The sequence below is a fragment of the Podarcis gaigeae genome, assembly GCF_964106915.1.
Source record: "Podarcis gaigeae genome assembly, chromosome: 6".
Taxonomy (NCBI): Eukaryota; Metazoa; Chordata; class Lepidosauria; order Squamata; family Lacertidae; genus Podarcis; species Podarcis gaigeae.
This window is the reverse complement of record NC_139682.1, coordinates 79,041,399-79,063,468: the sequence shown is the minus strand read 5'-3', so window position 1 is coordinate 79,063,468 and position 22,070 is coordinate 79,041,399. Positions and strand designations below refer to the sequence as shown.

The following is a 22,070-nucleotide window of genomic DNA, read 5'->3' as shown; positions in this document are numbered from 1 at the left end:
TGGGCCAGATTCACCCAACATACTAAAGCTGGGATTGCCAACTTACTAAACTGGGATCGCCAACATATTAAGCTGGGATCGACAACCTGGCACAAATGGGTGCCCTGCCACTAAAGTCTTTATTGGCACCCCTGGACAGGGGCCCAAGACTCTCAGCTTCCTTTTTTTTATTAAAGAAAGTTAAGTCTCTAGCCCTCAAGTTAAGCAATTCCTGTGAAGTGAGTCAGCCTGGCTGTTCCTGCCTGTCAGTATTTCAACCAATTAATGAAGTCAGAGCTGTGATAGATACACAAGTTGTTTGCACACTAGCAAATAGGAATTCCTGGTGTCTTGAGGATGTGCTATTTTCCCCTCCCTTTTAGTGCACTCTTCCTGCTTCTGGGTTCTTTTCTAGCCACTGGAATCTCCATAGTTTTCCCTTCCTTTCCCCCTAGAAACCAGGAGGCATCTTTCCTGTTCTGGATTCATCTAAGATCGGGTGATCCATAAAAGTTATGGTCTGAAAATACTACCACCCAGTATGCATAGGTGGATCTTGAAGAATCCTCCTTCCTTAGGCTGCATGTTGTTGCTGTTTAGTCGTTTATTTGTGTCCGACTCTTTGTGACCCCATGGACCAGAGCACGCCAGGCACTCCTGTCTTCCACTGCTTCCCGCAGTTTGGTCAAACTCATGCTGGTCGCTTCAAGAACACTGTCCAACCATCTCGTCCCCTGTCGTCCCCTTCTCCTTGTGCCCTCCATCTTTCCCAACATCAGGGTCTTTTCCAGGGTGTCTTCTCTTCTCATGAGGTGGCCAAAGTATTGGAGCCTCAGCTTCAGGATCTGTCCTTCCAGTGAGCACTCAGGGCTGATTTCTTTCAGAATGGATAGGTTTGATCTTCTTGCAGTCCATGGGACTCTCAAGAGTCTCCTCCAGCACTATAATTCAAAAGCATCAATTCTTCAGCGATCAGTCTTCTTTATAGAGATACAATTATGGGGAAAGCTGCACCATTACAACATTCTCTCTAATTTTGTGCTATGCCCCACCTTACCACCATGGCAGCCATTTTGTGACTGGCACCCCAGCACTCTCTCAAAATTCAAATGTGCTCACTGGTCCAAAAAGCTTACCAACTCCTGCCTTAAGTGAAATGTTTATCTGCAGGTTCCTGGAGAAAAGCTTTCAGCTGCTTTGCTCCTCAAATCAGACTGATGAAATAGTCTCCAGTCCACATGGTGGTACAAGAGACCCAGATGAAGATGTGGGCAGCACAATTTTGTTGGTGGCAGCTTCTGTTTCCGTAATGGAGGACAGAGCTGTTACAGGAAAGCTGTAAAATGTGCAGGTGTGTTGATTTTACAGGTGATCTTATGGATCATAATGGGATTTAGGAAAAGAGATAGCATCCCTGGTAAACAGAGCCCTTAGTTATGCAGGGTTTTGTAGACCAAGTGCAACATCATGAATGGTTTTGGACAAGACTGAAAAACCAACCTGCATATTCTGATCAAAGCACATTATAAAAGAGCAGTAATCCCACCAAATATACACATGAGTATACCCTACTTTTCTATTTGGAATATCAAGATGGTCAACAAAAGTAGAAGGCTCTGTTTCTTTCTTCAATAGTGGAAAAGTTCATTGCTTGTTTAAGTCTTCCTGCTTTTTTTTAAGAATGAAGATCTTCCTACCTCTAAAAAAAATCTACCCAGGATGATCATAAAACTGATTAGAAATAAGCATGTATTCACTCAGATAATAGAAGCATTTGGTATAATTTGACTCCTTTTTTCAGACAGGACAAAAATATGTATCATATTTATTTTGAGCAGATTCATTTTCTGAATGGGTGAGTTTTTCTATCAGCAAAACTGATGATTTGTCTTTGCATTAGCATACTGCTTTATAGAGTCTCAAGTCTTTTTAAACTGGTGCTGCCCTGTGATTATTAAACCATAATAGGCTGCTGATATTTACACATGTTTAAGATGGTGATATATCCCGAAGCTGAAGCCCAGCTATTGCCCAGCCCTACAAAGCAACCCTAGTTACCAGGTAGGCTTCATGTATTTCTTCTTCTTTAACTACCTCTTCTATATCTTTCGCCATGCTGAGATCTATAGATTTGTGATCTGATATAAAATCACTTATCTGCTTAGGTATGTGCAGAACTGGACTTCAGACTATCCCCTGCAGACTGAAAGTCACTGAGCACCCAAGTAAAAGAAGGAGATTAATAACCAAAAAGTGCAAGAAACTATCCTCTTCGTAGGGCATACATGTTATTAAAATTCATTCAAAGGCCTCTCTCTATAATTACATTCACACTGTCAGGACTTAAATATCAAGACAGTGTCACTGCCAAGTGACTGTTCCCATGTGGATTTATTAAATTCTGGAGACAAAAAAAGAAGAAGTACTAAAAATATAACCTTAAGAGATGATGTGTTTATGGATATTTCTGCCTGGGGATATTGCAGAACCTTTTGCTCTTAAGAGACTAACATTTTTCTATCCCAAGCTTTCTCTGCTTCACTCCATTAGATAAAGCATCTAGGATTACTGCCAATTTTTCAAAGTAAAATACTGTATGAAGATTGGGAGCTGATGCTCCCCTAGCTAAACTGTCCAGTTGCTAACTTGATTTATTTGCAAAGCGCAAGATTTCTCTCTTTCTTTCAGGAATTTCAGCTTTCCTTTAAAACAGTATGGTGTGAGAAGGATGAATTGACCAACCATAGGTGGAGAAAACATATCCAACCCCAATTTTAGGCCACTGCAAGGTAACCAAAGCATGGACCAGTTGTCTCTATCCGGATGTGGACCCTTGCACACAATTATCTGCTGTGCATGGATTGTCCTTCACACCAGCTTCTGGGGCTGTGTACAAAGCTCAGTTAGGAAAACTGGACACAAGTATTGTCTCCATAGGCATGCCTGATGTGGTTCTTATTAACAAATACACAAAAAAGGGGGGGGGGTCATTTGGCTAGTTTGAAACCAACTTCAGCTAAATTCCAGATCTGGACAATGCAATGGATTGCTGACCAATCAATTGCTTAGATCAGGGTTAGTCATTTTTGTCATTCACAATAGCCACTCTGGCCTCCATATGGGTGTCAAGGGACTAGAATGATGTGATCCCAGGATAGTTCATTTACTTAGCAGAGACCAAATCTCTCTCTTTCTCTTTCTCTCTCTCTCTCTCTCTCTCTCTCTCTCTCTCTCTCACACACACACACACACACACACACACCCCTCTCTGTAGTGCCATTTGCAACCCGCAGATAGGGAGAAGCATTTTGGGCACCTCGTCCGATTTTTGCTCATTTTTGACAGGGGAGGGGCAACTGCCATTATTGGTGGTTTTGTGGGTCCCCCACCTTGCTTTTTCTCAGGACAGAGTGGCTGGGGCAACCCAGTCAGACGGATGGGGCAAATAATAAAATTAATCTTAAAATTATCATTCACACATTGGGCCAGTCTGCAGTATGTGGCAGTACCATCATTCTGCTTGGACTGCACCTGCACTGTCACCTGAATCAGCAGCAAAGCTCCCCGCCCCTTGTTTAAGGAAATAATGCTATTTCCTTAATAAATAAAGGTACCCCCCCTTTCCCCAGGTTAAGAACACTATCAGCAAGACATCCTCCCTCATGAGCAGCCCAGCGCCAGCAACCTGATAAATTGGGCATTGGCTGATGAGCCCAGGGTTTGTAAGGGCTGTTCACCGGCTATACCATTATTTTCCACAGAACGGCTAAAAATAAAATAAAAATGAATGAGCAAAGGCAAGTTCATCATTCACCCATCAGGCTGCGAGTTAACCAGCTGCCCACACCAGGCTTAGAATGCTGAAGTAATATTAATAGCCCTTCTATGGTTAGGATTAGTAGACCCCATGCACTGAAAAATAGATATCTGGATCAGGGTTTCCTGCCTATGGAATCGTCTATGAATGAGTGAACTCATGAGTCACTATGCAAAGCGCTTCCCCAGAAGATGTTTCTATTAAAAACCATTTTATTTTACATAACTGTTGTAAGATTTCAGCAATATGGTGTCCAACTACTCAAGTAGCATATTTGTTTATAAAATCCTGACTTCACTTTAAAAATGTGTTTATGTGATCCAGAGGGGCGGGGGGGGGACTCTTTTAGTTGCATTTTCTCTCTCTTGAAAACGGAGCAAAATAAAACCAAAAACCTTGCTTTTAGAAAACAGATTTACAGTCAAATTCATCATGGCATAATCCTGTTAATAATTTACAAGCATGCTTTTAAGTGGATTAATGAATGACATTAGAATCTGTTTTTCCTGGAATGTGGCTTTTTAATTTTGATTCATGAAAGATATATTCTTTTTTGCTGCTGTTCCCGTCGGGGTGCAAAAGAAACAGGCATCCCACAGCAAGCCATCACGGAGGGTTTAGCGATATTAGGAGCATTTATATTCCTTTAATGAGACCAAAAAGTGTGCCACTACAAATAGCCTATGAAAACTCCAACACAGACATATAGAACATGCATAGTATTTATCACTATAAACATATTCAGTATTCTAGCTGGGCCAGAAAGAATGACATTTTGAATATGCATTTGCATAGGACTTTGAAAAAAAGATTCAGATGATTTCCTTCAATGCACTCATTCCCCTTGATCCCTTCCCAGATCCACTCTCAACCTGCAGCTCTATGCCTACGACCTACATATTGGTTCATAAACTTACTCCTATTTGCATTGCTCCTATTTGCATAAAGAAGTGATATGCACCCCTTCTCTCCACCATGCACATCTCATGGGGCTATGAAGTGTGATGCTCTGAAAAGCATTATCTTTCCATCCATAGAGGTGCATGCAGACCTTGGCATGGAGCGTTCTCCCCATGATGGGAATTATGAGGAAACACAAGGTGCGCATACAATAACCTTGCTGAAGCTAAAGAGGTCTGTATTGGAGAGAAGCATCTAGGAATGCTATGTATGCTAACTGGAGTCCTACCATGGAAAAAGGTGGGGTGTAGGAACATAGATCAATTGTCTTCCTACCTAGTTCTGTATAGTCTGCAATGATTGGCAGAAGTTATCCAGGGTTTCAGATAGCAGACATTCCTGGCCACACCTAGAGTTGCCAAGGGATTGAACCTGGGACCTTCTGTATGCAAGGAAGAAGCTCTGCCACCAGGGCTGTGCCAGGCTACTTCATACCCTAGGCAAGGCTAGCTACTTGCAGCCAGCATTTGAAATTCACCAGGCACCGGGAACATTTTGCACCTGGCTATCAGCCACTTGCAACCAAGTGAATATGCCCAGGTGCCAGGAGGTGCATGCCTGGGGATCCTTGGATCTTGACTGTTTTCACACACTAGCAACACATCCTATAGAATTCTATGCATTATATTCTGGTTCTGCACAATCAGAACCAAAAAGCCGCATTGAAAAAAAAGACTTTAGAGCTGTCTGGCCCCAAATAACAACTAGACATTCCATTTTGGCGACTGTAACCTTTGGTTTAAGGAGCCATTGGGCGCCTAGCCTATATATCTAACACTGCCCATGACCCATGTGGGAAACAGTGCCATTTTACTAATATTACACTACCTTTCAAAATACTCATGGTGGCTTCATATACCTTTTAAAAAAGCATGAGCATCAAAATGCAACCATAATAAAATGAACCACAACCAAAGGAAATGCAGTGTTTAGAGGTCACATAACCTTCATTCATAAAAACATGAAGATATTCACCCCCCCCCCCTATTTTCATCAAGAAAGGAAGGGAAGAAAAGGAGGTAGGTATACAATCTGAATGGGTTATTTTCCCCTTCATGATAAATTACCAGCTACCAACCTTCCATACCAGATTTGTTCTTGATATTGCTGCTGCAGTGCTGTATCGATTTGTTGTCCTTAGGCATCCATGCATATATTAGGGCATTTCCAAATGAAACCCCAGATTCATTTCACTTCTTGCCTTATAAACTAGTCTGATGAATGGAATCCGATGGTTTAATTATTTCAGTAAACATAATCATGGCACTGCTAACTACACCAGAGAGCCCTTTATTTCCCTAATTTTTTAGCAATGCGAGCCTACTGGTAATGAAAGGCTTGCTGCATTAATGACGCCGAAAATCTCCAAGGAAAACATTTAAGGTCCAACTCATAATGTTATGCTAGAATTACATGCACAGAAGACTTTTTAATAATCTTTGTTTCCTAATTTAGTTTTGATTGGCTAGGAAATCCATAGTGGCACTCAAAGGCTTGCTTTTACGCTGCCATCAGCAACTCAGCTCTATAAATTGTACAAACGTACACAGACTTCCTCCATCTGTAGGCTCTTTCAAAGTCGCTGTATAACCTCTCCAGGAAAAAGAAAGAAAGCTAAACTAAAACTGCAGCATGCTGCAGATAATTCCAAGATAAGTTGCAGTTTTTTAAAGACACTCGGATGTTGCACTGGGCTGTGACAGCAAAGGCTGCCTAAGAAAATAAAGAGTTCCTCTCTTCTGGTCGCTATTACTCTTCAATAAACTACTGCTTATTGCAAATTACAAGTGGACACTGGCAATTTGCTAGCTGCACCTCTGCTCTTTCAGCCTCCTTCACCCACACAATCATTCCTGCATAGCACCATGTTCTTTGGGCACCTAGCCACCCAGGGACCTGGAAACAATAAATAAATTGTCAGGAGAAATACACATGCACAAATATCAGGAATATAGGGAGCTGCCTTGGCTCAAGTCAGACAAACAGTCCATCTAGCTCCCTACTGTACTCCTTGACTGGCAGCAGCTCTCCAAGGTTGCAGGCAGAGAAGGAAGTACACCAGCATCCTGCTCTTTCAGACGTAAGGTCTATCTGGGAAGCCCACAAGCAGCTCTTTCTCAGTCCTTCCTGGAGACGCTGGGAACTGAACCTGGGACTTCTTGCAAGTGCTCCACCAACTTCAAGCAATGGCCCAGGAGTGATGCTGATGAAATTGGCCCATGTGCACGTTTTGTTGGGTTTTGATCTTCTGAATGTCCTCATCTTGTTTGCAGCATGACCTCATCCGATATTTTTTATTATTATTATTATTATTATTATTATTATTATTATTATTATTATTGGCTTTATCTGCTCATGTACAGCTTGCCTTTCTTACTCCCCCTCCCTTACAGATTCCCAATGCACATTAGCATATATGTGAAATTCCTTAAAACACAAGATGAAAAGGAGCCTTGATGTGGTCACGTCACACAAGGGCCCCCAAGATTCCTTTCTGTGATGTGATTTAACTGAGGTGCACATGTACATGTGTGCATTGATAAAATAATAGGGGGGTGAGGGAATCCTGTCTGAAGCTCCTTTTTTAAAAAAATTCTTCATATTTTTTAACATTACAAACATCCATTGAAACAAAAAACACTGATACAAACCTGGGGTTCTCTGAACCCCCAGACTCCCCTCCCCAGTTTTCAAAAGTCTGAAGCTTCTTTTTATCCACTGTTTTAATGAATGCATATATAAGCTCTTTCAAGCTGGAAACTTCCGAGGAGGAGGAGGAGGAGGAGGAGGAGGAGGGGAAAACACCAACTGTAAACGGCTCATTATTGAAAATAATTTTAGAAATTCTCAGTTTAAATCTGAAGGAGAGCGAGCTGAGCACAGAGCTGAAGGAACCCACAGTACAGCAGTGAAACGGAAAGGGGGATATCCACTCTTCCTTCCTCCCATGGAGACTGGATTACAAAAGGTTTCATTCTCTACACAGGTGAACATGATGCTAGCTATCATCAGCTTGGCCAAGCAGTGCCACAGCCATCATGATCATCAAAAGAACAATCTTGCACAGATGAGGAAGAGCTGCAACAGAATATTGCTGTGCACCTTCTCTTCCTAACAAGAGAGTGTTTCTTCTCCAGGTTCTAGCCAGTCAGGGTGCTCTGGGGTACTGGAAACCATAAACGGGGTGCTCTGGGGTACTGGAAGCCATAACCCAGCCAGATGGGTGGGGTATGTATAAATAAATAAATAAAATTTTCTTTGCATACAAGCACAGAGAAACCAAACTCTCAACAAAAGGCTGCACTATTCATACAACTCACTCACTCTAAGGTGCTACTGGAAGGATTTTTTTTTTATTTTGTTTCACTCTCGTTCAGTTTATTAACTTTTAGAATAAGCAAGAGTGAGAAAAAGCTGCAGATGACATTTTCTTATGACATTTTCATTCATTCGTATGCCTGGGCTACAGACTGCACATGAACCCTTCCTGCTCTTTGAAACCTCAGATCAGGGTCTGGAGACCAGACAAAGTACGTGACCTGTCAAGAGTCTCGATCAAGGCCAAAAACATTTTAAAGGAAAGCCATATGCTAACTGTGTGCCTACCATGACTGTGATTTGGAACATGCTAAATTTAAAACATTCTTGTGAAACCTTCATCCCATTTTCAGCATGTAAACATTCCTCAAAGCAAAAGTATTAAAAATGAAATATTCCTGTGACTAGATCACATTGCATGTCTCCACCACAGCAAACAACAAGAGTTTGCTTTATACGGAGTCAGACCATTGCTCCATCTAGCTCACTACTGTCTACATTAGCATGAAGTACCATAGCTTTCCTAGGTTTCAGGCAGGAGTCTTGAGTTTTCCCAGCCCTATCCAGAGATGCCAAGAATTGCACAGAAAACACATCATTCTACCAGTGAACTATCATCCTTCACCAAACGTGTAGCTCTCAGTCATTTCAGAAACAGGGCACTCAACTCTTTGGGGAAAAAACCACACACTTTACTTTTTAAAATTACACGAATTTATCATGGATCTGCAGTATTTCATAGGTGTTATTAACACAATTCCTTGGGAAGCTCTCCTGCCCAAATGAAATGAATACCTGAGCTTGTAGCCCTCTTGTACCACTTTTGCTCATTTCAATGTGGTACACACTGGGTAGACTATGCCCTAAGTGAGCTTCCAGCATGTGTGTACAGGTTAAGACGGAATTGATATGTCCAGCATTTTGCATATTCTGCCTCTTACTTCTAGCTTTGTCCTGTGGTTCTGTGGTTAACTCAAAGTGTACATTACAAAACACAAGATGAATGCTTGTCACCAATTTAAATAGCCCAGGGATGCATGAAATTTATAACAATGCATAATCATTTGCACAAGAAGTAGTAGATGACAAAGCCAGAGCATACGTTTTCACTGCACCTAAATTATAGAGGAACTTTACAAATGGTGAGATTCCGTATATCATGTATATATACACACATACAGTGGTGCCTCGCAAGACGAAATTAATCCGTTCCGCGATTCTCTTCGTCTAGCGGTTTTTTCGTCTTACGAAGCAAGCCCATTGACAGCTTAGCGGATTAGCGCTATTAGCGGTCTAGCGGCTTTTAGCGATCAGCTGAGAAGCGGCTTATCAGCGGAACAGCTGATAAGCGGCTTAGCGCTTAGGGAAAGGGCGGAAAAAAGCGGGGGGGGGGGGGAAACGCAGGAACTCGCAAGATTTTTTCGTCTTGCGAAGCAACCCCATAGAGAAATTCGTCTAGCGAAGCGCCTCCAAAAACGGAAAACCCTTTCGTCTAGCGGGTTTTTCGTCTTGCGAGGCGTTCGTCTTGCGGGGCACCACTGTATACCAGTTTAGTGAAACTGTAGGGACTCATATGCAGGTCGTCAGCATTTTTATCCAATGCTGGTTTAAATAGCTAGTAGGTTATTCATCTTGCCTAAGAGAAGCGTGCTTCTAACTTTGGGATTTTGGGTTCATTCAGTTATAGGAAAACAGCACACACACTCAGAAATTAATAATAATAATAATAATAATAATAATGATGATGATGATGATGATGATGCTCTGAAAAAATAGGATTGCCAGACATGTAGGAATGTTTCTCTAGGAATCTTACTTTTTGCAGAAGCTTGTTACCTTCTTAGGGGAAGTTACCTGGCAGAGTACAGGTGCTCTGCACCACTTAACGATGCTGGCAACACCAAGATACACTAGAAATCAAATCTTGTTAACCTTGTTTGCATTTTTATCCCGAGCTGAAACCAGGTGCATTTCGACTCAAAATATTGCAGTTGTGAAAGGACACACCTTTCATTTAAAGGAACCAGGAATGGTTTTGCTATTGATACCAACTGAACCTAAACAAAAACATACTTATCACCTCTTCATCTTAAAAAGCTGATGGCTGCTATTTGCCAAAGGTTTTTCAGACCTATAGTATAGTGTGACATGCAAATTTTGACATAAGCCTAAATCCTTCGTCTTGGTCCACAAGACTGAAGTTAAGGATATTTGCTTTGTTGTGCTGAGGGATCTATCCTTTAGGCCACAATTCAACATTCAGGTTTTTGCCTTACCATTCCGCAGAAGGTCTCTGGTGGATTTCCACATGTTATGTCTGGTGGATCCAGGCTCACTTTCACATATTTCATCATATCTATGGCTTCTGGCTGACAGGCTGTGTAATCCCAAAACTTCCCTTCATCTGTGTAAATCTGGGTCTTACACACATCGTAATGCCCCCAAGCAGAAGTGTAGTGCTGGATCACTGACGACACAGTAACCCAAAGGGCATGAAGTGACAAGAATCTTGACAAATACATCTCTAAATCCTTCAGAGGTGCCTTGACAGCTATAACCAGTAGCAATCAAAGGTGTAGTCTATATTATACATGTATGTACACCAGGAGTTGCGAGTTACTGTAAAAACATGTTCCGGACCAGAGCAGAAGAGTTAGGTTACAGTTGTTGCTTTTTTAAAGTTGGAAACTTTGGTGGTAGCCTGGCATTACAAAGAGATGTTCTTCATCTGAAGGATGTCCACTGCCTTAAAAAGAACGTATCAGGGCCTTAATCACATACGTAAAGGACGTCCAAAATCAGATGATAGCTTAGCAATGCTGCCAGTCTTCAGATGGGTAGTCAGTAATCCTGAGCGATCCTCCTCTTTCGCGGCTCATGAGGAATGGCCAGCCAAACCGATAAATCAGTTGTTGGAGCAAAACGATGAGCATCTACAGGCCTGTGTCTAACTGCCATCAATCATTCTTTTCTTCTGGCACCAGCACCCTTTTAGAAACAATAAAAGTAAGAGTTATTGTCCAAGAATCAATGCATTAGAAAAATATACGATATGTTGACATTTCAAGAGCCTTTGATACAATATAAGGTAAATTGGAATAATCTGGATAACCTTTACTGGAGGGGCTTTTACTGGAGTGAACAAACTACCGGAATCACTCATCACCAAAACTATTTTGACATGTAAGATTTAACTCCTCTCTAACAAAGACAGATATGTAGCATTCTCAGTGAGTCCTGAGTCCCTCTTTCCCTTGGTTTATTTGCTTCAGAAATGGTATTTCCATCTTGGCAAAGCCCGAGAGCAAGAAATAGCCCTTAAACGGCTTTTGAATTTCATAACCAAAAGGGGGATAGAAACCCCCAACCCACCAGAGGTAGTGGATCTTTTATTACAGCGACAAAGGGCTGACAACAACTTGTGTGCTTTTCATCTCTTGGAAAGAAGGCCTGGGAGACAGCTCCAAGTGTCTAGTACACGTCTCAGCTTTTGTTAGCTTAATAAGAGAGATATTATGAGCACACTTCTGTCTCTTTGGATTTTTTCTCATTAGTACTGGAAGAGCTTTGCTTCTTTTGTTTAATTGTGTTTAATGACAAAGATAACAGTTGGCTCATTTGCAGCTTATAATAATTTCCTCTTTCTATAGGCCTTCTGTATTTTCTTTTTATTATTATTATTATTATTATTATTATTATTATTATTATTATTATTATTTTAATGTCCTTTTATGTGTCAATTTCCAGAGCAGAAGCCATCCTCTCAAACCCCCTCTGTTCACAGGAGAGGGACATAAAACACTGTGCTGTAAATTAATTAAATGCTACAACTTTTTTAAAAAAAAATACAGTATCATGCACAGAATCATGGGGCAGAGATGTTCACCTGACAGCCATCAGGCTTAAACAAGTCCCCCCCCCCCAAAAAAAGCATTCTTTTCTGTCCTCTGGGATGGGCAGATGGCCATCGGGATCTACTGATAAATCTCTGTAGCAGCAGTAGATCAGAAAGGGTTTCTGACTGCCAGTTGTTAAACAGTACCAGCTGTTTCCCACCTAAATTAATGAAAAGAAGTGAAATGAAGAGAACTGGGAGTGGGCTTTCTGTGGAGGGGCTGTCAGCTCATCTCAGTTCTGGTACTGAAAACGAATTCCTACGGCATCTTCTGCTTTGATTCTAATTATATGTCCTAGTAAACAACAAGAAAATAGATTCGACAAGCTTGAAGTCTGCCCAGCCCTGCTCTACCAGATTTTAGTTAAGTTGTGATCAAAAGTTCCCAAAGGTTTTGGATGGGGGTGGGGGCAGAGTTTACAGGCTCCAAGAAGTAAAGGCATTCCACACTTGGTGGTGACATCTCTCTTGGATTTTGCACACAGCTTGTGCGTATGTGTATATAATATGATGTTTGAGCTCAAAATCTGTGAAGCCCTTAGCTTTAGATGGTGCCAATTGGTTCATGGATCCAGAGTATCTGCAAGCAAATCAGATTACTGGAGAATAGTGTGGCCCCTGAAAATATGCGAGTTTAGTTATTCCCTGGTACAGGCCACAGTCCTCAGTCCTATGCTGGCATGGAACCATTTCAGTGTGCCACTCTGTTTGCCATGAATGATGCTTTCTGAACGTTGGGAGCCTGATCTACAGACTTCAAGGGAACAAGGAGCTGGTTCTTTCTGGCAATTTTCCCCAAGATGATGCGTTTAATCATATAGCCCCATTCTTAACAATCTGGTATTAAGCCACCATCCGCCACCAGCTCTCCCAGAGCTCTCCCTTGGCATATGGAAGCAGCTGTGCTTCATACAGCTGCTTACCTCTGTTAGTTTTGATCTTCTAGCTAGTTGCATTATTGAGACTATGATGCCACATATATGGAAGAAAAGCTCCCCACATTATAGTAACTTCTTACAGCTCATTCCAGAAAACATCTACTTCCAGGGAAAGGGAACCTGGTCTTCAAAGCAATTTTTTGTAAACAAGTTCCTTCTATTCAAAGAAGGCACCGTCTTGAAACTGAACTTAGCTACAGAGACTACGCAGTGCCAACAGATGGCTGAATTGTGTTTCCATAGCAAATTACAATAATTGCCTTATGGACGCAAGTGCAATTTCCTATTATATTCATTTCATAAAATGGTATTGTACAGCTGTTACATGCATTGCATTGCATTAGAAAGTGTTCTGGCTACTTGAATTTCCTTCCAGCAACGAGCTGCACAATGTTGGAATTTTAAATTGTCACAAACCTAGAAGCATTTTTATAATATATTTTTCAACGAACACACCTTTAAAACCATACCATCTTGTCCAACATCTCCCTTCAGTTTTGGTATGCTTAGTCTTGTGTAATCATCACCAAGCCATTTCATGCATTCATTTGGTAATTTAGAAACAGCGTTTGATTCATTTCAAATCTGCTGTTTTAGAGTTTCTTCCATTGTATAGTCCAAAATGCACCTTTTTAGAAAGAAGGCAGATTTTCTTTCCCCGCTCCCATTCATCACTGGGGTGGGGAAGGGTTTACTAAAGAAATAATTCACTTTTTTGGGTATTATTTGATCTTTTCTTTAGGAAATAAAATGTATGATTACCAGAAAAGCGCTATATATAATGAATGCTGAAATGATGAAGTACCTTTGTGAATAAAAAGATGCACTTCTGCAAGTAAGCCCTATTATTTTCAGGACTCTTTACTCCTGAGCAAATGTGTGCTTAAATACCTAACCTTTCTTGTGGAGCTTTCCTTTTTTTCATCAAGATGTCAGCAGACACACAAAGCACAAATGCAGAAAGTGGAGACTAAGAGCAGCACTGAACACTACCCCTCTTCACTAGGCTATACCCTTTCCCCTGTATAATGAATCCTCATTAAGGAAAGTTTACAGTCATGATGATGGTCATTACGCAGAATTATAGACTGTATCATTGATCGAATTTAGTGTGCTGACAAGGGGAAAGTGGAGAAGATTCTGCAGGTGATTTGAGAATCAGACAGATACCAGAACATGTGAATGGCATGTTTGACAAGAAGCAGCCAATTATAGCTTAAATTTCTGGCACCTGTCCGGTACATGATTAATAGTTTTTCATTACATTACAGACATATTATTAATGTATTAAAAATGTCATGCTTTGGCAAAAGCTAACGCAGCATACCTTAGCTAGTTGGCACCATCTCATTATTAATGAGCTCTCACTGACACAGGGAAAGATACTGACTTAAGATCACAGGCTAAGGGTCGTTGGTGTTTGGGGCAACAGCATCACGTGACCCATGTTGCATTTATGCATGGGAGGGGGGAGAGCAACTCATGAAAGCCAGGTCTCAGCTACCTACAGTCGTAATGATTTTATTTTCTTGCATGAACTCACAAATTTCCACTTTGATCCTAAACAGAACAGCAGTTTATTTCAGCACAATTCAAATAATATTCCTAGTTGGACTACCTTAGGATCATAAACTTTTTGAACATTAACATCTGTAGTGGAGATAAGGAACTTTGAAGAATCAAGTAGGATTCCGCCACCCCCACCCCCACCCCAGCATTTTCCGAAATTCATATTTGATCTATAACAGAGAAGTGCAAATAACTGACAGACGTCTGGTGTTGTGAATCCTCCCAAGATTTTATAACCTCTGCAATCTACCATATTAAACTGAATTGATCCACAGCATCTCACATACAAAAACTAGCATCTTCCTTAGTTGAAGGAAAGGTAATTGCAATCTGCTGGAAAAATAAATGGATTATGCTAACTGCATTCAACAGAGCCACAACACACAGTGTGTTGGAGCTGTCCCTTCTTTCTGATAGCTCATCAGTCCCGAGGTACTTTGACCCTTTAATTTTCCACCTATGCCCTATTCTCCAGTGTCTGAAAAAAACCCAGCAGGCATTTCACACCCCACCCCCACCCCACACATTCCTAACTTGCATTTATCGTGACTTAAAACAGTGATATTAATCGCTTCGTAATCAGCAATCTATTCTTAGGCATGGGCGGGTAATGCCCAGCCTTGCATGTTGCATTCATTACGCATACCAAATTTGATACCCCAGCTCAGACACCAAAAGCGAATGCCAGCTGTAATTAATTATTATAAAAGAGAACTGTCAATTCTCATTAGCATTTTGCTGGCAAATGTAGCTTCTTGTAGTAGGCTTGGTCACTTGGAACAGCATCATCTTCCCACACTCGCAATAATAATCATCTCATCATAAAAACTGTCACCCAAGAATGAGATGATCGGGAGTGCTCTCCAAGGTAAGGGTTGCCTCTACTACTTGGCTTGATTTTTATTTTAAAGAGAGTTTTAAAAAATTAAGAACCCAAACCAGTTCTAGTTATATTTACTTCAAAAGAAGTAAAGCGTTTATGCATTTTAAGGAAGTGTGGTCAGGTTTGCAGCCTTTCGTTACATTGTCACATGCAAATCAAACATAACTTAGTACTGTAGATAGCTTGGTAGATAGATAATGAAACCATGAAGCAGATATGTGTCAACTGTTTTCTATGCTATTCTCTACAGATTTTCTTTAAAAACCTTTCATGGCATTTTGGGTGGTGTTTTCTTCAAAGGCTCCAATAATACTGTTATGAACACAATCCAGAACGTGCAATAAACCACCACAATTTTCCACTCCCCCCCCCACCACTCAGGAAATCAAATCTGGTAGGATCTCGGCATTTAAAACCAGCCCACATCTTAAAAAATAAAATAAAGGTCAAGCTCAGTCAACTTTGGAAGCTAAAAGGGGACATATATATAAAGTAGGGTTTGCACTTTACCTCCTTGGATGTGGGATCAAAAATGGAAAATGCCAATTTTGTACAGTGCCCCCACGACTATGGAAACCTGGTGTATGCGAAACCTCTGCATTTAGAACTAGCCCACTGCTTTTCATAAATACTAAATTAGCTGCTGAACAAGCAAAAATAGGACCATATGGATAATTGGGTATATGCTTTATGCCCTTAGGCTTGGAAAGTAGTAAAATACATTGGGTGTGGGTGAAATATATAAGAGGATTTTGATGGTAAAGAGTCTAGCTTTCTTTTTAAAAAAAGCAATTAAAATTTTTGAACTGTGGAACAGTGCAGATATTTTTCCCTTGGGAAGGTAAGAGGGATTTTTGGAATTTTAAGTTGTAAGGAGAGAGAGAGAGAGAAAGAAGATTTGAAATTTAATCACGAAAACCAAGGGCTCTAAAGCAACCTAACCCCCAATGATGACTGTTCCGTTTTTTTCTGTCTTGCAGCATTATCCAGAAAACACAGTACACGAATGCCTCATAGCGTAGCACAGTATTCAAATTGGAAGGAGAATGAATCACATGCTTTCATTCGAGGGCAATATTATCAGTCACTGTTGGAAGCACGTATTGTTATAACTGCCATAGATTGCTGAAGTGCTTATTCTTCATTTAAGTAGCTGCTACAGAATAGCCTATTGCTTGCAACAGTTAGGCACAATTACCAGGGAAAGATTAGTGCCTGCACAACATAAGAAAAGTTGTTGGAAAGTAACAAACTGTGGCAACAATTCTGCATGTAGCAATGCAACCCTGCGTACAGGATGGCTTCTCACGACACTCATAAGAAAATTTTCCAGCTGAATTTCAATATTCATTACCACTTAAATATATGCAAGGAATTGGCTGCCGATAAGCTAAAAAGCCCTGACTTTGCTTAAAATAATAGTAATAATTCTACACCTTGGATCAGGTGTAGAATGCAGTTGCATTTTTAAATGTGATTTAGGTGTGACAATTTGAGAAAGAATGCATGAATTGTGAACTGATGTGGAAATAGTTCATACAGGATCCACAATGATTCAAATGACACATTTTGTGGTGTACTTACTCAACTCTCTTGTTAGGGCAAATACAGAAATCTTTCAAGTTCCTAAAACTTGACAGAAAAGTATGGGCTGAATTTATATGATGTTATAAGTGACTTCCAGGAACACATTTCGAGTCTAACAAGATTGTGTTATGAAATCTATTTGACAGAATCATCTTTTACATATCCACTCAAGGATAAAGCTCAATTAAGTTCGCTGTGGCTTACTTCCAATTAAGCGGGTCTAGGATTGGGCTATTTTCAAACAGATCCTAAAAACAAGGAAACCTATGAGGAAAGGGGCCTGGCAACCCACAATCTGCACCACTGCCTTATTTATTCCCCTCCTTTCATATATTTGGAAAACAGAAAGATGAAGAAACAAATATTCATCAATATATGGCTCATACTTTTTCTTTAAGGGAACAAGATGTAAAGCATGCAAACTTTTAAGAGTTGTTATCTGTTGAATACACCTTTTCATCATAGCTCACTGTCATCTGATGCTTTTGTTTTTGGGGGATAAACTCATTTTCCTCTCTCGCCGCCCCACAACCCCAACACTTATATCTGACCAATTTAGAAATATTGTATTTCATTTCACATCAGAACGAAGACCCAGTGGAGTTGGGCTTAAGCCACCTCTCCCAGTCTTTTTGCTGTATTTTGAATCGCATTTCCTCCCTGCACAAAAATCTTTATTCACAGAACTGAAAAAGCTACTCGGATTCAGAATGAACGGTGCACTTTTTTAGCAGCTTTGGCTCAGATGATCCATTAAAAAAAGTAGTCTGTATTTAGCAAACGTATTCCCTTTTCTTACTGCCTGCCATCATTTTAAAAAAAAAAATTTTTTTTTTCAGGGAAAGATCTCCTGCTGAGGATAACCCTTTTTCGTAAATTGCAGCAGTGAGGTTCTCTCTCTTCTTTAAATCTTGTGCCATTGATTCTGTGATTTTAAAATGAAATTCTAAGCTAGCAAAGGTCCAGAGCAGGAAGGTAACAGATTGCAGGTTTCCTTATGAAGCATAATTTAATTAGATGGTTCAGAATTGAGGACACCCCACTAGCAGAACAATGCATTTCAGGGGAGACGGTGCCAGCCCAAGGAGTACATCTCTAGCTTCATTGCCCTGGCAGAAAAGATCCCCGGATCCCCGCCACCACCACTGAACATATTCGGTGTTAGATAACAAAAGGTCAATTGCCCACTTTCCTAGAAACAACCCCTCTGAAATACCCCGCTAGCACATTTCCGCCCTTTCGCCAAGATTGCAAATCTAGTCGCCTTCCCCACGGAAGACCCTCCCGGACGAACGGCAGAGGGCGCAGTTTCTATTCGTATCTAAGTTTGATCTCCTTTCCCTCTTCTAAATATCTCTTAATTGGTTACTGCGGGGAGGAGGGGGGGGTGGCGGAGAAGAGGAAACGCCAGAAAAGCACAATAATTCTGCTTGCTACGGAAATATGCATCTGAAGACGCTGCATATTAAAAAAAAAAAAAGTATATGGGCAGATAGACAGATGAACACCCGCTTCCTCTGAGCAAACCACAGCGCTGCATCCAGATCCAATGCCACCGAAGGCTCCCCACTTCCCATCCTTCCAACCCGGGATAGAAAATAATAATAAAAAGAATTGAGCATCCCCTTCAGGTAGCCCTTTGCACGGTGGAAGAGAAAGAGGAGGACGCAGCAGCCAGTTAGGTGGGAAAGTCCCAACAAACCTCGGATGGGATCTCGCGCCTCTGTGTTTGGCCAACAGCGAAGTTTCCCCCGGGCGGGCTGCGAAAGGGTCCTCGATCTTTCCAGCTCTGGGATCTTAAGCAAGCGAGCCGAAGTGGGGAGAAACCTCCTTTTGGGGTGGGGAGGGACGTTTACCCCTTCCTTCTTTCGCACAGCGCCGTCTGGAGGGCGGGCAACGGGCGGGCTCGCGTGGAGCGCGCGGTCTTACTCACCGTGCGGGGCGGTCGCTGCGCGCGTCGGGCAGGAGGAGAAGACGCCGAGGCCGAAGAACCGGGCGCCGCCTTCGCTCGGGACCCCCTTGGCGGGCGCAGGAGCCAACGAGGCTGTGGTGCCTCTCCGGCAGCGCAGGGACGCTGAGGGGGGAAAACGAGGGCTGCCCTCACTGGCCGCTCCTCCCGCGTGCCGTTGCCGCCGCCGCCGCTCTCCCTTCGCAGGCGACTAGCTAACAAAGTTACACCTCACGCCCCCCCAAAAGAGAGACTTGCGCGAGCGAGGCAAGGGAAAGCAACGCGAGCCTCGGGCTGAGGCTGGGCGCTCCCCGTGCGCGGCGCCCGGCGGGGATTAGCCACTCCTCTGGCGCGGCCACTTTGGAGCAGCAGCAGCAGCCCAGCTTGGCTAACAACGGGGCGGGAAATCCTGAGGCAGAGGGAGGGACCTGGCTCGGACAGAGGTGGCGGGAAGGGCGGCGCGGGGAGACGGCGTCCCTTCAGGCGTCCCGCTCCGCTGGGACTTTCCCGCCCTTCCGCGGCCGGCTTTTCCCTCAGGCCGCCGCGCTTCTTGGCGTCAAACTTTTGGCGGGCAGGCGCGGGGCGCGCGCTGCTCGCCCGCCGGCCGCGGCGGCTCCAGGTGGCGCGGCTGCTCCCGTCGTGCTGGTGGCGGCGGCGGCTGTCGCTGCGGGACCCCCCCAGCTTTCATTTTATTTTCGGCCGCCGACGTTGAAGGTGCTCGGAAGGGACATAAATCACCGCAATTAGCCTTGGCGCCGACCAGAGCCTCCTCGCCTCTCCCAGGGCCCCACCGCCGCTTCCGGGGCGCGTCGCGGCGCTCCAGTCAGAAATGTCACTGCACATCAGCGTCGACGGCGAGACGCGGGGAAAAGTCCATCGGATGAAATATACATGCAACACACCCCTCCTCCTCCTCCTCCTCTCTCTCTCTCTCTCTCTCTCTTGCAGGACTGCAAATTCTCCTTGGGTACTACTCCTACCGGCAGCTCCTGGGCGCTCGCCGCGGCCCCTGCAGTGGCGAAAAGAAGCTCGCAAACTTAAGGACAGGACGCGATCAATGCGAGAGGGAGGGCGAGCGGCGAGGAAGGCGCAGAGGGGGTGGCACCGCCGTTTCACTTAAAAGCAATCTCCTCCTGCAACTGGCAGCGACGAGAGAGATTGCGAACCTTATACCACCTCCGGACCTGAGCGCGCCGAGCGGTCCTAACGCCGATGTTATCACCAGCCGGCTCCATCGCCAGCTCCACTTTTTTTTTGCTTACCACCCACAGCGTCTCCGGCACCTACCACGCCTCTCCTTCTCTCGCTTTAACAATGCACAGGTGTCTTCTAACACGCCCCGTTACAGTCGTATCCATCTTATTAAGAATTAAATCTGATTGCTGCAAAGCTGGATAGGTGGGATTTGTGGCCCTTGGGATGTTGTTGGACTCCAACTCCCATCAGCCCCCCAGCCAGCTCAGCCAATGGTCAAGGGGGTTGGGAGTTGCAGCCCAGCAACAACTGGAGGGGAGCATGTTCCCCCCCACACACCTCTGGTGTAAATGGCACGTCACTTCCAGGTAAAGTTAGTGATTTCCAAAGGTTGAGGGAGTTGGGTAGGTTTAGCCTGGGAAAGAGGAGACAGTGGCGTAGCGTGGGGGGTGCAGGGGGGTTAGGGTTAGGGGGCGCAAATCCACGGGTTAGGGGGTGCAAATTACTTGCCTTGCCCCGGGTGCTGACAACCCACGCTACGCCACTGAGAGGAGATATGATAGCCACCTTCAAATTTCTAAAATGCTGGCACATGAAAGATAGAGCAAGCCTCTTTTCTCATCCATAGCCAATGGCTTACAAGAAAGGAGATTCCAACTAAACATCAGAAAGGGCTTTCTGATAGAAGAGCTGTTGGGCAGTGGGACAGATTTGCACTGGAGATATTAATGACAGATGGATGGCTGTCTGTCATTGATGCTTTCATTGAGATTCCTGACCCCTGGGGTCCCTTCCAATTCTATGCAACCTGAATCTCGACCATCACCAGACCACACATGCAGCACTCCTTGGTCATGTAGGTTCTTCATAGTTCCCTGAAGCATTTGAGGTGCTTCACACGTTGCTTTAAAAATCCTGGCACCAAAATGAATGCCCAGCACTGCCACTTGTGAATGGTGCACTCATGTATAAATCCCCAGGGTTTTCTGCATTTAACACTAGAAGTCGTCTGCAAAAGGGCTGGGCCACACCTTGCCTGTTTCCTTGCGCTGATGTATGTGTCTGCACCCTTTGTGACTGATGGCGTCACATTGATATTTGCTCTGATTGGTTTTATGTGACATGATGAAAATTTTTGAGGCGACAGCCTCTTTCATATAGTCCTGATTTTCCTCTAAAGAAATAGGTCGTGTAGGTGACAATAGAGAATAGCACAGCTGAAGTTAAGTTCTTTAATGTCCATGTGATTTCACTGGGAGAGGACATGCCTAGCTCTTTCACTGAAACCAAAGGCACACCTATGCATTTCACTTTGGTGGCAGAGCCATAGCTCAATGGTAGTGCATACATTAAGCATTTTTCAGCATTCAAATTCCAAAAAATGAGGGGTGCTAAAAAGTTGTAACATGACTTGGGAACTCAAAAGCTGTGGTTAAATTAATAAAATTTGGTTTTGTTTGGTAAGTGAATTGTGTGTAAAATTGCACAGAAATCCTTAAAAATGACAGCCAAGTACTTGCAGTTATATTATATATTATTAATATGTATCATCATCATCATCATCATCAAGCATTACCTAACGTTTTCAAAAAGAAAAATTAAAATTATTTGGTTTTCCGATAGCAGTTTATGTGCTTTCTCATCAAATGCAGACTTACCAAGCTAAATGTTGTCCAGACAGAAAAATAAAAGCAGATTTGAATTTCTCACACTCTAAAACATATTTTCAAGACTGAAGAAATTTGCAAAAATAAAGTTATACCCTCTAAAATGACATGCCCTAAGCAGGAGTCTCAGATTCTACCCCTGGCAGGTAAGGCAGGGAAGACTCCTGTCTGCAGCCCTGTCACCTCTTGTTGACAATACTGAGCCTTAAGACTCACAAGCCTGAAATCTAAAGTATGTGTGCTGTTCATTTATTACTGGTGATACACTTTATTTAGAATACTCCTATGACACCCTTCAGTTCAAAGCTCTCAGGG

The 22,070-nt window shown here is 42.9% G+C and overlaps 1 protein-coding gene across 12 annotated transcripts in view; it reads right to left on the bottom strand.

Annotated features, from left to right (window-relative positions):
* NTNG1 (netrin G1) overlaps nt 1–20,250 on the bottom strand; it is a 207,975-nt gene extending 187,725 nt beyond the window's left edge. For 2 of the 12 annotated variants that reach the window (XM_083745830.1, XM_083745832.1), the window contains exons 1-2: nt 18,880–20,239; nt 10,351–11,062 (exon numbers count right to left, since the gene is read on the bottom strand). In XM_083745830.1, the coding sequence (XP_083601956.1) occupies nt 10,351–10,596 (246 nt within the window). In that variant the 5' untranslated portion in view covers nt 10,597–11,062; nt 18,880–20,239. Of the gene's footprint in view, nt 1–10,350; nt 11,063–18,648; nt 18,747–18,879 lie in introns of those variants that run through there. The other 10 variants (XM_083745826.1, XM_083745821.1, XM_083745828.1 and 7 more) reach the window with 10 other exon arrangements.
* Nucleotides 20,251–22,070: the final 1,820 nt, after the last annotated feature.